Source organism: Theropithecus gelada, chromosome 1, assembly GCF_003255815.1.
Source record: "Theropithecus gelada isolate Dixy chromosome 1, Tgel_1.0, whole genome shotgun sequence".
In the NCBI taxonomy this organism is placed as follows: domain Eukaryota; kingdom Metazoa; phylum Chordata; class Mammalia; order Primates; family Cercopithecidae; genus Theropithecus; species Theropithecus gelada.
This window is the reverse complement of record NC_037668.1, coordinates 123,461,424-123,478,702: the sequence shown is the minus strand read 5'-3', so window position 1 is coordinate 123,478,702 and position 17,279 is coordinate 123,461,424. Positions and strand designations below refer to the sequence as shown.

General features: G+C 41.2%; 1 protein-coding gene across 5 annotated transcripts; it reads right to left on the bottom strand.

Annotated features, from left to right (window-relative positions):
- Positions 1 to 1,007: 1,007 nt before the first annotated feature.
- On the bottom strand, positions 1,008 to 15,441 carry RWDD3 (RWD domain containing 3). Of its 5 annotated transcripts, XM_025359375.1 has the most exons (5): positions 15,276 to 15,388; positions 9,958 to 10,090; positions 3,527 to 4,014; positions 1,580 to 1,695; positions 1,008 to 1,481 (listed from the first exon to the last, which is right to left on the bottom strand). In XM_025359375.1, exons 3-5 carry the CDS (start codon positions 3,965 to 3,967, stop codon positions 1,367 to 1,369), a joined length of 672 nt encoding a protein of 223 aa, XP_025215160.1. In that variant the 5' UTR covers positions 3,968 to 4,014; positions 9,958 to 10,090; positions 15,276 to 15,388; the 3' UTR covers positions 1,008 to 1,366. The 5 variants fall into 5 exon arrangements, 4 of the variants coding, with proteins under 4 accessions (XP_025215160.1, XP_025215149.1, XP_025215168.1 ...); XR_003115922.1 differs by lacking the exon at positions 9,958 to 10,090 and having other exon boundaries at positions 3,510 to 4,014; positions 15,276 to 15,441; XM_025359364.1 differs by lacking the exon at positions 9,958 to 10,090 and having other exon boundaries at positions 15,276 to 15,441.
- Positions 15,442 to 17,279: the final 1,838 nt, after the last annotated feature.

Genomic DNA, 17,279 nt, shown 5'->3' with positions numbered 1-17,279 from the left:
TTTCGTTATGTTAATTTTCACTGAAACTTCAGTAAATCAAATGAAGGGGTAATAATGAGCAACCCCAAATTTTCAAGCCTATTTTCTCAGTTCTGCGTACCAGAAGGGTAGCTTCTCCTTGTTCTACATGCTTTTGCCATAGAATAATCTAACTACATTTACCAGTTCTCCAAAACACACACACACACACACACACACACACCACACACTAGAATAAGAGTAAATAAACTGAACATCTCCTCATTAAAGAAACCCATAAAATAATCAACAGATAGGTATAATTAAATTACAAAGGTACCTGAAAATAAGACAATCAGATTGAACTGACATCATCACAGAACACTACTGTCAGGAAACACCGCTCAGCAAGCCACATTCTCCTCACTTCCCTCCCCCATCAGTTACAATTGTATAATGATACCACTATACTTCATAGGTGGCAGTGAAAGGGATTCACTTGGCCTTTCTTCCATGACTCAGCCCCTTATTTTAGCAGCCCAGGTGGCTTCATGTGTACAAATATCCTTTCTGAGATATAAATGTCTACTTATATTTTATTACAGATTTTAATATAAGTTTTATGGCTTCTTCTCTCATTAGTTCATGATAAATATATTTTACCATATTTTGACAGATTTCATAATAAAAATAGTATTTTTATATAATTTCCTCCATCTAGCAAGGCAGGTTCATTCTGTATGAACATTTCTCTTCTTATAAAACAAGAAGTTCAATTTTTCAAATAAGAATTTTAATTGGAATCAAATCTCTAGTCCTAAGGCTAGCAAGTATCATGCTATTCTAAAACACCCTCAAAAAGCAACTGTAAATCTGGTCCTATAGAACTTTGTATTTAAACTAACAATTTATGTAATTCCATAAAAAAAAATCGGTGTTATATTTTTCTTAACATTTATTAAAACATTAGACATAAGCTGAATGGGGGAAAATGGTGATCAAATGCTAAAAATATAAACATAGAAAAAGTAAACATGAAAACAAATCTCTTTTTAAAAAATCATTTAATTACAAGAAAATTAGCCAGAAAATTACATAGTTCCAAACAAATATTGTCTATAAAAACAAGTGTTCATTTACCGTGTTTTTGAATGTGTCTTTTAAATAATGTCTCATCTACTGAACCTAGTCTTTCCTGGCAAACATTAGAATATACAAGTTTTCTTCATGTTTAATATTTCATAAAACAGAACTGGCTTTTGTTCCTGAAGTTAGAATGATGCCTATCATTTTGCTTCAGAGAAACTAAAATTGCTCCCTGGTGACTATTTCAGTTAACCACTCCCAAAATCCAATGCAAAAACAACAAAAACACTGCTATTTTACTAAAAGATTCCTGTCTTCCATTTCATTTTACCAGCGCAAGTACAAATTCGGAGAAAAGCTTCTTAAGTCCTGCAGTTTCAAATTCCTTTTGTAATTCATCCAACGCTGAATACTCTTTGACTTCAAATGCCAGAAACCTGCATTATACAAGAGAAACTCATGAATATGCCTAGATTTGTCAGAGTATAATTATCGATTCAGTTGCTTTTCCATCTGCAATAGTACTAAATTATACCTTTTGTGTTCTGTCTGTACTTTTGTTTCAAACAGCACACTAATCATTTTCTCTTTGCATTTCTTTCCACTTGAGTCCACATCTACTTTGGAGGTTTTCTGAAGAATCAGGTACTCCTAAATAATAAATCAGTACATTAAATACGTGTCTTACTCTGAATCTTAAAGTCCTAATTGTAAAGGAGCCATAAACCTGTAGGCTTATTTTCATGCTTAAAGAATACCCCTTTTTTAAATCAAGCAGTAAGAATTTTTACATACTTGTTTTTACATACTTGGCAGAATAATGTAGTGGTGAATACAGGAGTAAAGAACAATATAATCCAACTCCCCAAGTTTAAATCTGGATTGAACTGCCTACTAGTTCTTACTCTTGGCTGGTTACTTAAATCCTCTGTGGCTCAGTTGCCTTCTCCATAAAATGGGATTAATAGCAGGATCTACCTCATGGGGAAGTTGTACTGATTAAATGAAATAATACATGCAAAGCACTAGAGGAGTACCTGGATATAGCACCATGGCACGCTTGAGAGCACAAGCCACTGTTCTTACTATTACAAATTCAGCAGCTAAATGACATTACCAGGCACACAGCACTTAGCATTCCAAATTGATAGCATCTATAAATACGTACCTATACATCCTCAATCCTAGTATACAATCTTATAAAAATATGAGAAATTTATATAAAATGACATTTTAGAGAGAGCTGAAAAAAGATCTCCTAAAAAAGTATTATTTCTCTACATTAGCAGGGTTCTAGTAAATATAAATAAATACTTGTTAATTAATTGATGTTTCAATCTGAGTAACAACATCTGCAAAATAGCTGTGTTTAGCCTAATATTCCTGAGCTGGCTTAAAGAGAAATCTGAGCCTTTTAGGTAAAGATGAGCAAGAAAATTAATTTGTATTTATTTTTTGTCAGCTATTATTTTACCCAAAAGGATCAAACGTTATAGATATACTACAAATCACTTTAAAACAAGAGGTTCCTCAGTCAGCCCCAATCCAAGATATGTATTAAATCCGAATTACTGTTGTATCTATATAGTTTAACCCAGCATGAGTCTGGTTAACCAAATGCCAAAGTAGTTTTGTGATAAGAGCCCATCATGAAAAAACTAGGTCATTATTCTACAAATCTTTAAGATTATAGGCTGTTCACACTAAATTTGTCTTAAATAAATTCAAATGTAATTATTCGTGACCTAACGTATCTGAAAGTATAAAACCTATTAAGTGATTTGTAGCTCTTCTAAGATTTAAAATATAAAAAAGTTTTCCTCATCTTGTCCCACCTAAAACAGGTCAGATGAGATTAGAATAAGAACTTGAAAAATCTGAAGAAGATGATGATTTTGAAAGCAACTGCTGAAACAAGTCAGGTGGAAAGCAAAAGTTAGGTAGGAGGTGACAAGTTGACAGCCCTAATGATTCTACTTCTACTAACATGAAATCTCAGTTATAACAGACAAGCTCCTGTTTCCAGGTATTATAGATACCAAATTAAAGTGTCAGAATGTATTTTTAACAGCCAGAAAGTTACAAATCTTGCAGACTATCCACAAATACACACCTTGTTGTGCCTAACTATGGGAAGAAGTATTAATATGCACAAACTTTTAGTGCACATTTATAAAGTTCAAGCTCATAGCTAATTACAGAAACAAACACTCATGTGCCACAGAGCTTTTAAAAAACCTGTCACTTTATTAAGTAACATGATTTTTAAAATGTAATCTTATTCTTAGCTTTGCAAGTTTGTACTTGTAATTAGCAGTCAGACATTCTTTAAAAAGAAAAGGAAGATCCATTAAGATGGTAACAATGAAAGCAGAAACATCTTAATAATTAATCTATCCCATTGTTACAAAACACACTTAAAGACACACCATTTTAAGCAGAAAATAGCCAGATTCATACTCAACATTTAACTTTTTGGCACCTTGAGGTTGTTTCTGTCTCCCTGTAGTAAAATCAGTATTATTTTACCCATGAACATCAGTCTTCCTGTCAGCCTTAAATCTGAAGCCCACTTCTCCACAGTTTTGACATATTTAGTCTTTGCTCTCATGTGATCTAAATGCAAAAGAGTTATCCACAATCCATCATCCATGGTCGTGCTTGTTGAAAAAGTACACTTTTCATTGCCACTGCCAGTTTCTGGTTGGTTGAGGATATGCCTAAGATTCTGCTGAATCCAGAGAACCAGCTCATGAACCATAGGCTCTGACATAAGGTTCTCTGCTTGCTCAAGTAATTTCTCTTTCACAGTCACACACTGGGCCCTGGTCAACCGTTCAGAGTTAACCGAGATACCAGGTAGACATGAAGGATAATTGACTGGCAAATGGAACACCAATTCCAGAGGTATATCCGCATCCATAAATCCTTCAGCTTTTGTGTGAATTCTGAACACGGTCCCATCTGTCTCTGAAAGGCATCCAAAAATAATCATTAGCTGTACATTATTTAATTTGAATGGAACACTAGGAAGTTCAAACTTTTGTCTCAAACGTCAATTTATTTTTCATGAGAAAACTTTGAGCTATTTTATGAAGGGACACGTAATACTAGGAAAGCTATGATTCACAAATTATTTCCTTCAACCATACACATGTATTCATGTATTCACACACACCAGCGCCCAGGACTTAACTGTCATTTACACTTGCTATCACTCCATTTTTATTAAGTTACCAGAAAGGTTTTTCATCAGATAATTTTTTTTCTAGCCAGACTTAGTTGATAATTCTGAAAATCCCTAATAAACTCATATGCGCTTTCAAAGATACAATACCATGTATATACAAAATCAGTAATTAATTTAAAAATTATACACTAAATCCAACGAAAGTCATTTTATGGGAAGTCCAAGTCAAAGCAAACAATGGAATCCCCTGTGGTTGTAGGGTTGCAGAGAAACTGATGACTGCATGTGACACAGTAACTGCCTGGAATGTTCTCTTCTTATTTCAAATATATTAGTATCAGTGTAACATGAAGGTGGCAAGATGAACTGAAATTGAGTGGACATCAATTCTGCTTCTTCCAGCTCCTAAGAAGGAAGGGGAAAGCATACATAGGATATCATATGAAATCCTCTGCTCTCTTTCAGATTTGCTTGGCTTCACCCTCTGATGTGTTCCACACCACTTCACGCAACTTTTCAAAAAGATGATAAAACGTCAGGCTGAGTAGAACAGAACTGGGTGCAAATAAATCTCTCTGAAGCTAACTTGCCTCTCTCCACCCCTACTTCCCTCTGCATGTGCCTTTGCTTTATTCCTCTGCATGAGAGAAGCAGTCAAATCTTTCCTATTTTCATACCTGGACTGCTGCTCAACAGCCTCAGCAACTGAAACCTGAATGTATCCCCATTTTATAGAACATTAAAACTGCTTCCTAGCCTTCTGATTCCACATATATAAAAGCCATTGCTACAGACATTGATTCATACAGGACCAGATACATCTGTTATAGAGTTTTTCTTTCATATACTCTTCAGTACCAGCTGCAAGGAACGACTATTTTAGAACATCATCTGGAAACACAGACAGTTAACCGTTATAAATAGGTGTATTTCATAAGAAAAATTTTCCAAATGTAACTTTGTACATTCCTCCAAAACCCATTATGCTTCTCAAAATCCCTTCTTCTTCTATCTAGTTACTTATCCTTTTTTTTTTTTTTTTTTTTTTTTTTTTGAGACAGAGTCTCTGTCGCCCAGACTGGAGTGCAGTGGCATGATCTCGGCTCACTGCAACCTCCGCCTCCCAGGTTCAGGAGATGATTCTCCTGCCTCAGCCTCCAGAGTAGCTGGGATTACAGGCATGTGCCACCATGCCCAACTAATTTTTTTATTTTTAGTAGAGACAGGGTTTTTCCATGTTAGCCAGGATGGTCTCAAACTCCTGACCTCAGGTGATCCGCCCGCCTTGGCCTCCCAAAGTGGTGGGATTATAGGCATGAGCCACCACACCCAGCCTAAGTACTTATCCTTTTTAAAAAAATATTTTATTGTTAAAGTAGGCTGCCTATGTTAAAAGAGTACATTTCAATATGTAAAACAGACATTACAAACATAACTGCAGACAACATATGACCATTTAGGCTGAATAAACTTTCTAGTAATCATCTAGAGAGTTGACATTCTCTCTTCAAGGAGGAGGAGAACTTTTAAAGATCTTCAATCATTCATCATTCAACATTCACTGAACACCTACTAAGCTCAAGGCACTGTACTAGTCTCTGAGGGAAAATGATAGGTAAGACACAGATCCCATCATATTGACTCAATCCAGTGTTTCAGAACACGAGAGCGGGGATATATTCCAAGTGATCTTCCTTGACTTCTCTTCTACACCTAAACATTTCTTTATTCATCTTTATTCATAAATATGCATACATATACATGTACATATAATTTATATAAACATAAATGTCTGTGTTGGTAGATAATTCTCCAGGGATCCGGAGTGGGCGTTCAGTCAGAGTGGTGGGAAAAATTGTAGAAGAAAAATTAAAAGATAGTTATAGGAAATAGTCACAAACCTTCTTGGAAGGCCGGGGGCGTTGCATAGCTTCAGTAAAAGATTTGGCTGAAAGCAGCCTAATCCTCTTTACCTTGAGTTGATAGCAAAAGAGCAAATAACAAGGGAATGTGGGGGAGTTTACCTAAATAACTTGTTTACTCATGTGGTCCTAAGACCAACCTTTGATTTTCCATGGGTGCATGACTGCTCTCTACTGGGGGCGGGCGAGGGGATGGCAATGTTAATTACCCACTAGTGGTGTTTACTCGTCGCCTTTGTCAATCTGTACTAAATAAATGTGAACTTCGCCGGCTTATTGGGGCCCACACTGCAGATTCAGGAGCAGAACCCCCTTAGCCACACTGACAGGCAAAATATCTGTGTCAGTGTACATCTCTCATCCATCGCTAGGTCAGTGTGTGCAGGTCAGACGGCCACAATCTAGCATTTCTAAATGCCTTCTGAAAAAAGGGCATCAACAGCTTTGTTCAAGGACATGTGTATAACCAACAGCCTTAGAAGCTAGAGTTTCTCCCTCCAGGTCAGGGGGCAGATTTGTTTCCTAAGCAATATAAGGTAACATACTCCTTCAGGACAAAGATTGAGCAGGATCACTAGCAGCCCCCTCATAAGACCAGAGGGTTCCTAAGCTCACTGCCCCTCAGCTATAACAAAGACCCACTGAATGCATAGTATGCACCTCAGCCTACCTCCACATCACACCATTGAACTTGGGGGACAAGGAGAATCAATGTGAACACGAAGCTAATGCTGCCTGCTGTGCAGTAAGCAGTGACTGTCCAAATCCATCTGGGTTCACTGTCTCCTTACTGGCTGAATCCATGGAAGTGTGCTAGTGACCAAGGAACTGCAGTTGTCATTGCTACCTAAGAACTGCTGGGCCACTTGATTACACTTTTTTTATTTTTAATCATCTTGCTCTTTTTAACTGTTTTATCTGAGAAAGAAGTGTCTTCCTCCCTTCCACAGGAAACCCTATCACTGGTCTTGTGCTTGTTTTTTGTTTTTGTTTGCTTTTTGAGACTGGGTCTCACTCTGTCACCCAGGCTAGAGTGTAGTGGGATGATCATGGCTCACTGCAGTGTTGACCTCCTGGGCTCAAACAGTCCTCCCACCTCAGCCTCCTGAGTAGCTGAGATTACAGGCATGTACCATCATGCCTGGCTAATTTTTATTATTATTTTTTGTAGAGATGGGGGCCTTGCTATGTTGCCCAGGCTGGTATTGAACTTCTGGCCTCAAGCAATCCTCCCATATTGGCCTCCCAAAGTGCTAGGATTACAGGTGGTGTGCCACCACACCTGGGCAGTGCTTGTATTTTCTATCCCTCCCTCTAATTATTCCTCTCTTCTACTAAGAAAATATTTATCTTCTTGTATGAAAAAAAAAATTCAGTGCTACTAATTCCCTTAAGCTACTGACCTATCATTCTCTATCCTTTCATCTGCAGTCTTCTTAAAATATAATTCTCTCATCCATTTTGCCACAAGCCACTCTTTTCACAACTACTTGTACCATGGCTTCCGACATACCTTGTCTCTGAAGCTCCTTTCTCAAACGTTACCAATGACCTCCTAATTACCACTGTGCAAGAAAGAGAAAACTCAGCAGGAGTGGGGTGCTCAAATTATGCACATTCCCACGAACAGCCTGTCTTCAGGACTGGCTCCTAAGAGCTGAGCTAAGAGTCCTGGTAACATTCTACCTGTTAATAGTGTGGGTTTTATCAGGAGGTGAAGCTTGTAGTGAGCCGAGATCACGTCACTGCACTCCAGCCTGGGCAACAGAGTAAGACTCCATCTCAAAAAAAAAAAAGAGTATGGGTTTCATTTTTTATTTATTCTTTTTTTTTTTTTTTTTTTTTGTATGCCTGAAGTGTTGGACCACACAGTCTGATTAAAGGATTTAGGCTAAAAATGTGATTTATGGTAAATCTTCTTGCTCTAGAGACTGGAGTCTGAGTAGCTGAAATGAATCACGTAAGTATTACATGCTGACAAGATTGACCCCAATTAAAATTCTGACAAGGAGGCTCAAATGAGCTGTCCTGGTTGGGAGCACATGTCACATGTTGTCACACATGATTGCTAAGAAACTTAAGCATGTCTGTGTGACCCTACTAGAGGAGACACCTGGACACTTGCTCCCAGTTTCTCCTGGACTTCATTCCATGCAACTCTTTCTTTGTTCATTTTAGTCTGTATTCTTACACTGCAATAAACTCCAACCATGAATATAACAGTTTTTCTGGGTCCTATAAGTGCTTCTGACAAATCACTGAGTGTGAGGGTGCTTTGGGCACCCCTGACATAGCCACATTCTGTGGCCCTTATCCAGTCCTACCCTTCTATAGCTTCTGAACCTGCTGAACCAATCTCAAAATTCTCTTCCCTTACCACCCAGGCACCACAGTGTCCTGGTTCTTTTTCTACATCCCTGCTCATCGCTGCACTGTTTTTCTACTTTTCCTAAACCCCTAAATGACAGGCATTCTCTAAAGCATAATTCCACAAACAACTTTCTTCCTCCAGTTATCTAGGCTTTTTTTTTTTTTTTGAGATGGAGTCTCGCTCTGTTGCCCAGGCTGGAGTGCAGTGGTGTGATCTCGGCTCACTGCAACCTCCGCCTCCCAGGTCCAAGCAATTCGCCTGCCTCAGCCTCCCGAGTAGCCAGGATTACATGTGCCCGCCACCACACCTGGCTCATTTTTGTGTTTTTAGTAGAGATGGGGTTTCACCATGTTGGCTAGGCTGGTCTCAAACACCTGACTTCAGGTGATCCGCCCACCTCGGCCTCGGCCTCCCAAAGTGCTGGGATTACAGGTGTGATTCACAACACCTGGCCTAGGCATAAAATCTTAAAGCTGCCTTCCACTTTTTTTTTCCCTCCTTTCATACTTAGCATTCAACTGCCAAATCCCACAAGTCCTCCAGAATTTCTCTCCCTTCCACCCTCCTAATTCAGGCCTTTCTCTGGCTTCTGCAATAGTGGTCTCCTCGCCGCCTGCCTCTCCCCACACCAAATCATCCCAATACCACTCTCCCAAACTGAAATGAATTACAAATTCCTCCATGCAACGCCTAGGGCCAGCCTACCACTCTGACTTCCTCTCCCCTCACTCTTTGCTTCATTACCCATTTTATACCATGTCCTCAGTCTCAGGTGTTCCATCTCTGCCTCTTGCTCCTACTATCTCCAAGAAGGCCCTTAACTTTCTGTCTACTAAAATTTTGTCCAGTTCCACAGTTCCTCCTTAAGTTCCACCTAATGACTTCCATGGTATTTCAAACTTATTTCATGGTATTTTCATGCCCAGAATTATTGTAGTTAAACTAAATTAACATTTTTCCAGCACTGAAATATCTTGATTTTCTTTTTAAACAGCAACCAAAATGGGGGGATACAAAAAAACTTTTAAACTTTACAGTCATATAGCTTTTGGAATTGTGCTAGTAGCTTGTAATCATGGATCTCACAGGTACAGAAATCCCTGGTACCTGTGTTAAATAATGGGCCCAAAGATGTGTACATTCTGTTCCCCAGAAGCTGTGAATATGTTCTCTCACGTGGCAAGAGGGTCTCTGCAGACATGATTAAATTAAGGATTTTGATGGGGGGGATTAGCCTGGATTACCCAGGTGAGCCCTGAATGTAATCACAAGGGTCCTTATAAGGAGAAGACAGAGATTTTACTACAGAAGAAGGCAATGTATCCACACTGAAGCAAGATGCTATGCTGCAAACTTTGAAGAATTCCTTTCTGATCAAGACCCTGAGACTACCCATAATGTTCTCCAACCTGTGCCATATAAACACCCACTGAGTCCTCTCTAGTGCAGGAAACCACATGAAAGAAACATGTTGGTAGTCCAGGGGGAAAGTCTTGAAAAGCTATTGAACCAGCCATGTCAGTCCTTACTAATTTTCATTTTTCTCTGTGTTATTTTCTGGTCCTAGTCAGCAAACAGAATAGCAACGGGTGAAACTCCTGACTTTCACGTTAGAAAACTGTGACCCCCATACTAGTTATATGTTTGGAAGAAAACCGCCTTAGTTCTTTTAGGAACTGGAAAGGATTAGCATTCTTCCTAATTGGTCTTGGTAAATCCCCCTGCCCACCAGCTGCAAAATAAGATTATACAAAATGATACTGTCATCTCTACAAGAAACTGACAAGCCCAATAACATCCTCCATTCTTCTGGTATTTAATGTGGCAATAAAATTACATACTTTTAAAAACTCATTTTCTCCTGAAAACTCTAGAAGTATGTATTGTACTCTTCCATTTCTCATCTGCTTGACATTGTACAAGCAATTAAACTGGCTCCTTTTTGCCTCAGAATTTTTCATATAACACATGCACTGTAAGTCTGATTTTTTGTTTTCTTTTTTGCCATAATGAAAAAGAAAACAAAGTTGCCCCTATCTGCTTTAAGGTTATTAACAGCTTAGAAACAGTGATTAGCAGAAAAATAATTATGCTCTAAATCTAACACTAATCTCTGCCCCTCCATAGCCCCCCAAAACTTTAGTTAATAAGCTTAATTCACAAACTGATCATTCTCAACAAACATCTATGCCCTAGAAAACTTAAGGCTTGCCCCCAGAAAACTAACATTTCCTAAGTCCAAGGCTAAAGACCCTACCAAAAGATATAGGTCTTGCCCTCTGGTTGAAGTTGATACAAATCGACTACTTGTTTCTAACCAAAATCATTCTGTCTTATAGTAAGTGTGTCATTTTCATACCTAAAACACAAACTGAAACAGGTTTCAAACCTTATACTTCCTTACAAACATCTGAAAGTATGCTCCTAACCACATTCCAAACAGAAATTCAAACTAGAGAAACTAAACTTTTAGAACTCCAAATTCACACTAATGCTATATTTAAGGTTTCATTATACTTCATAAAATACAACACACGACAGAAACTCTATAAATGCAAATAACAGAAAACACTTTTAAAAAAGGTAAAATTGAAGAGAATGGGTTCTTCAGGATTCACTAAGAGCCCATTAAGAAATCATTTACATACCATATACATCTGACTTTCCCTATATTTGTATTTTTTTCTTTGCAATTGTTATATATCCTCAACATACAACTTTGAAGAAAACCACTAAGAAACCTCCAGCACCCTCTCATACTTGATAAGACAAGACTGTCTCCTCTTGCTCCTGGGCAGCTCCCAGGCAAGCATACACCAGTGCTTGTTATATGCTTCAGTTGGATTTTTACATAAGTTTCAATATAGCTTCAGAAGAAAAAAAAAAAAAAAAACTAAAAATAAATGAAGCTAAAAGTAGCAATCTCATCGGTTTTACAGAAGTGAGCTCAATACCGACAATCAGCAGAAAACCGAGCTGAGCAGGTTTAGAAGGGTCAATGTGTGACAGTCATGATTTATTTTATAAAAGCATCCAAACTAATCTGAACATTAGTGTTGATAAAATACAAAAATTCACTCTGCAGCTTCTGTGAAAACATACTACATGATATTGGATTCTCCCATCTTACAACTTTATCTGTGAGATTATTTCCAGAAGCACAACTGCCACATAAAATGAACATTGACTATGGCCACATAATCTGTGTCACTCAATTTCCCCATCAGGAAAATGGCGATACAACACCAATCTCACGCCTCTCATAGATCCACACATATATGCACAAACACTCCCCTTTGGGATTGCTCTGAACATAAGTTGGCTCACACTCATGTCTTTTCTCTGGGTGCTCATTATCTCTCTCTCTGGACAAGTATTTCCTTGCTTTCCAAGAACTATTTTCCTGATGCAACAGCCCCATCTCTCTATTAAGGAGCATGATGCAGTGCAAAGGCCCATACACCTGGAGCCTGGTGGTTATTTAACCAGTCTAAGTATCAGTTATCTTCTCTGTGAAATAAGACCAATAGTAACTCTCATCAAGTAAGATGTATTTCAAGTATCACATACATGGCAGGTCACCCCATCAAATCTGGCACCTGGACTGACTACAATGCATAGAAAAAAACAGAATATCCCTAATGGGGTCTATCCATTGCCCTCCCTTGTAGATGAGAGTGTAGGGACTTACTTAATTTGCACCCCTAAGAGACGGTTATGCCTCTTACTATGAGCTTACTATAACCATTGTAAAGAGATCAAAAGGCAGATAAAATCCCTTGAAATTCTCAGCATAAAATTAGTCCAGCTAAATGGAATCCAATTATTCAGCTTCTTCAATCTTACGGCCTTAATAGTTGATCCTTGGGTTAGCAGTCTGAGTCTTGCTGGGTTATCACGTTACCAGGAATGCAATTCCTCTGCAACATTCTCCTGATTCCAGCAGCAAAAGGGAGAACCCTATTTGGGGGAGGCCAGAAAAGAACTGGTGTTTAGAGTGTTCTGGTATCAGGCGTGTATCCTCCAACCCAAACTGACAGTGATGGTGAGTGGTAGCCAGCAGTCTGCTGCATGTTTACTGTGGTCTGTTAAAGAAGTCCTTACTTTGTAAAGAGATGTTACGAAAACCATGGGGGGGGGGGGGGGAAAAGGCCTTACCTTACCCTTAATTCCAAGTTGTGAACATCAAACATCCCCGTTTCAATCACTGAATTGTTCTACCTCTCAGCAACAAAATGTCCTAAGTTGTTACACTGAATTCTTTTATAATTCAATTACTTACTGATGCCAGAACACTGAATTAAATTAATTAGGAGGCATGGCTTGAAAGTCATGCTTAATTTAACAGCTGATAAAGGGTCCACAGTGTTCTCAAGATTAAGAAACTGTTTTCTTTCTATGCTTACATTTTTGGGTTTTCTCTGACCCTTCAGCAGTGTTTTATGCTCAGCTGTGTACTAATGACCCAGATCATTACCAGTTCTTTAAGGTGTGATGGGAAATTGCAGGTTCATTTTTCCAGGATAATCCCAACTGAGCCATAATAAAGGAATTTAGGAAAACTGATGATCTCTTCAAATAGCTGCCTCAGGCAGAAGTAATTATCACTAAAGAGAACAGTGGAGACAGAGAGGGAGATGGTGAAGAATTATCCAATCAGAAGAGGGATGACAAGAAAACACTAAAAGTGAGTAAATCCCTTCATATGGATTTTAAACAATTGTTTCAAAAGACGCAAGTCAGGCCGGGAACTAAAAAGAAAGCAACTCCATTACACTAATAGGTGCATAGTGCCTGGAACATAACAGTGCCCCATGAGTGGATGTAAATGGATGAATGCAAGAAGGAATAAATGGAAGTCAACTCCCTGTCCTTCAGTGAATAACACATCCAATGGATACCATGAAGGATCTTAATCTTAGATGGTTTTCTCACAACATCCAGCCCAATTTTAGACTACTTTTTTTTTTTTTTTTTCCCTGAGGCAGAGTTTCACTCTTGTTACCCAGGCTGCAGTGCAATGGTGAGATCTTGGCTCCCTGCAACCTCCGCCTCCCGGGTTCAATTGATTCTCCTGCCTCAGCCTCCTGAGTAGCGGAGATTACAGGTACATGCCACCACGCCCAGCTAATTTTTGTACTTTTAGTAGAGACGGGGTTTTGCCATGTTGGACAGGCTAGTCTCGAACTCCTGACCTCAGGTGATCCGCCAGCCTCGGCCTCCCAGAGTGCGGGGATTGCAGGCATGAGTCACCGCGCCCGGCCTAGACTACCTTCTTAAAGGTAACCTTCTTAAAGGTTAACCAATTTATGGTCAGAAAGTCAATTTTAATAGTAGCTACAATATAACATTAGAACGATAACTCTCATGCCCCAAACATGTACATAACGTATCTGAAAGCTAAGTGAAAACTGAGTCACTGCACTTTCTCATAAATGGCTTTTTTTTTTTTTTTTTTCTCAATAGAAGCCACATACAGGGACAGTAAGTTTCACCTATCATCAAAAAATAGTGAAAAGAACCTCTCTACACTGTAAGCTCCTAGAGGCCATGGGTAGCGGTGTCTTTGAAACCCTGACAAAGTCTGCAGGCAGCAGGAATTCAATAAATGTGGGCTAACTGACTAATAAAGCTCTCAAGAGCGTGTTCTAAAAAAAAAGTATAGGAAGACCAGGCGCGGGTGGCTCACGCCTGTAATCCCAGTACTCTGGGAGGCCGAGGCAGGTGGATCACGAGGTCAGGAGATCCAGATCATCCTGGTTAACACCGTGAAACCCCGTCTCTACTAAAAATTAAAAAAATTAGCCGGGCGTGGTGGTGGGCGCCTGTAGTCCCAGCTACTCTGTAGTCCCAGCTACTCCGGAGGCTGAGGCAGGGAGAATGGCGTGAACCCGGGAGGCGGAGCCCGCAGTGAGCCGAGATCGCGTGCCTGGGGGACAGAGCGAGACTCCACCTAAAAAAAAAGTATATATATATAAAAATTATTTTTAAAAGTATCTTATATATATAAATTAGCCAGGCATGGTGGCACACGCCTGTGATCCCAGCTACTCGGGAGGCGGAGGCTGTAGTGAGACGAGATGGATCCACTGCACTCTAGCCAGGGCAACAGAGCGAGACTCCACCTAAAAAAAAAAAAAGTATCAGAAAAGCAAACAACTTGGAAATAGAATGCAGATAAAGTTGAGGTTGAGCACTGGATAAATTAAAAAGTTCAGTCAACAAACATTTACCAACTACCTACCATGTGCCTGGCCAGCACCATTCTAGGTGCCTGGAGTTATTACCAAACAGACCCTGCCCTCCTGCAACTTAAGACGTACAAATACCCGTGTAAAGTTAAAACCGGGGAGTGCTCTCGTGGGCCTAGGGCATAGTGCTTAGGAATGACACAGAACAACGAGGGGGCCTCAGCACACGCTTCTTTACAGGGTGAGATCTGAATGGTGGGAGGCTGGGGAAGGGCCTGGGGACGCGCACCGCAGGGGCCCGCGGCTCCGGGAGCAGGACCGGCGGCAGAGGCCCCAGTGGGCCGCACCGCTCTCTTAGTGTATCTGGGGTCGCCTCAAACTCCCGCCCGCTGCGACACCACTCCGGCCTCCAGGACGTGTCACTCCATCATTCAACTAACCCGGTCCCCATACGTGGGCCCAGGCGGGGTGCCCAGGCTCAGTGGTGGGGAGGAGCCGCAGAGAGAACGCGGGTGGCCCCTGAGGGCGCCCTGTCCCTCCCGCGCGAGGGTAGTCACCTGAGCGGCTCAGCACCTCCCACTCGTGGGGCCCGCAGAAAATCGCGGCCAGGGCCGAGAGTTCCTCACGCACGAGCTCCGCCATGGCTATGGGCCTCACCCCCTCAGCGCTTCCCCTTCCGCTGTAGCCGCCGCCGCCGCCGCCGCCGACGCCGCCGCCGCCGCCGCCTCCATTGGCCAGGAGCAGCACTGCCTGCGGCCACCCGGGGGCACCCCGCACCTCCGCAGCCGGGCAGCACGGGGGCGGAGCGAGATGGGGCGAGGGCGGAGCGAAACGAACGTGGGCGGGGCGAGACGGGGTGAGGGCGGGGGGAGACTGGGCGGGCTGGACCCTTAGAAGTTCCGCCCGGAAGCTCTTGCTCATTAACTACAGACGCGAAGCTCAGACCCTCGGTTTGGAGATTTTCTTGGAGGTCGAGGCCCGGCGCCTCTGTCTGCACCCGAGGCGACCGCCCAGCTTACCCCCGGCTCTTCTGAGCACGGGGAAGCCTCCCAGCAAAGCCTGAAACCCTCTAAGTTTAGCTGCAGGCTTCGAACCCCCACCGTCCCCGCCCAGCCTTGGGCTGCTGAGGTGGGAGTGAACTGGGCGAAGGACACTTGGGAGTTAGGAAGAAACAAACAAGCAGGGAAGTGACCGAGAGACGAGGTGAGACCTTGCCCTGCTCAGGTTTGAACTGAGTGTTGGAGATAACCACAGTTAACAAAATAAAATTCTTCGCCCCCGTGGAGCTGTTAGCAACCCTGGTGTCTGGGAAGCCCGGAAGAGGCCCGGGTTAGTAACAACCTCCAGGATGCCCTCCGAACTGGTACTGGCGCCGGGACTCTAGACAAGGTCCGGATTCCCGAGCCCTTCCCCTTACGGGTGCAAAAAGGGAGGGTCAGGACCTGCCAGTCCTGGCTTCGGGATGTTGACTTGACGGACCAGGACTCATGGGAAGTGTGCGCCAAAGTCCTGGGAGCAAAGTGTCCTAAGGCTCCTCGTTTGTCTCCTGCCTTCACAGGGGACAGCCCTGCTGCAGGTGGCCAGTGGGAATCCTTGGCTGTTGGGGTATGACCCAAGGGTGTAAACACTAGCTTTGCAGTGTTTTCGATTTCGTGATATTCGATGCATACAATACAATGTGACTCTTGAAGCTTAATGAAATTATCATTCTTGAGTCCAGCACCTAAATTTTAAAATGTGAGCAATATCAATAGGGTAACAGAATAAGCAATCTATTCTGTTTTGATTATAGTGAACAAGATTACAATACTTATCTGCAGTAGGTCTGTCTCTCGGATGTTTGCCTGGTCTTTGCTTTTCCAGTAACAATTTAAAATTTGGCAGCCCCCAAAAGCAGCTGGTCTTGCTCATGGAGTTCTCACAACTTTTGTTTGTATGAGAAATCACATTTCATGAGATAAATATGGGAATTTAGGTCGTTATGCAGTGACTCCTGTCACTGACCTACAGAAGTCAGAACAAAGTTGGCTGATTTTAAGACCCTGCATCCATTCACCATTACCATTCCCGCTATTGGTAAAAAAGGAATCTGATAAAGGAAAAGATACTGGCTTCCCGGAACAGAAAGGAAACCGAACAAGATGGACTGCAGGGAAAATGCTTTTCAGAAGATGCCATGGGATTTCAGTGACCCCGAGTAATTAGGAGCACATAATTGGGAAGATGAAGGCTTATTTAAACCAAGTTATCCCTTATATGGCCAACTGGCTTAAAAAAAAAAAAAAAAAAAAACTCCTTTATTTCCAAAATAACAGACGTTCCAGCAGTTCAGTAGGTTCAAATTAACTGCTAAAGAGATTGAACAAAAGAATAAATTTTTAATTTAAAATATCACTGTTATTTTAATTCAAAATCCAGTGTTACGACTAAAAGTCAAACAATTTGGTTTTTGACTTATTTATTGAAAATAATCTATAAAATAGGCCGGGTGCAGTGGCTCACGCCTGTAATACCAGCACTTTGGGAGGCCGAGGAGGGTGAATCACATGAGGTCAAGAGTT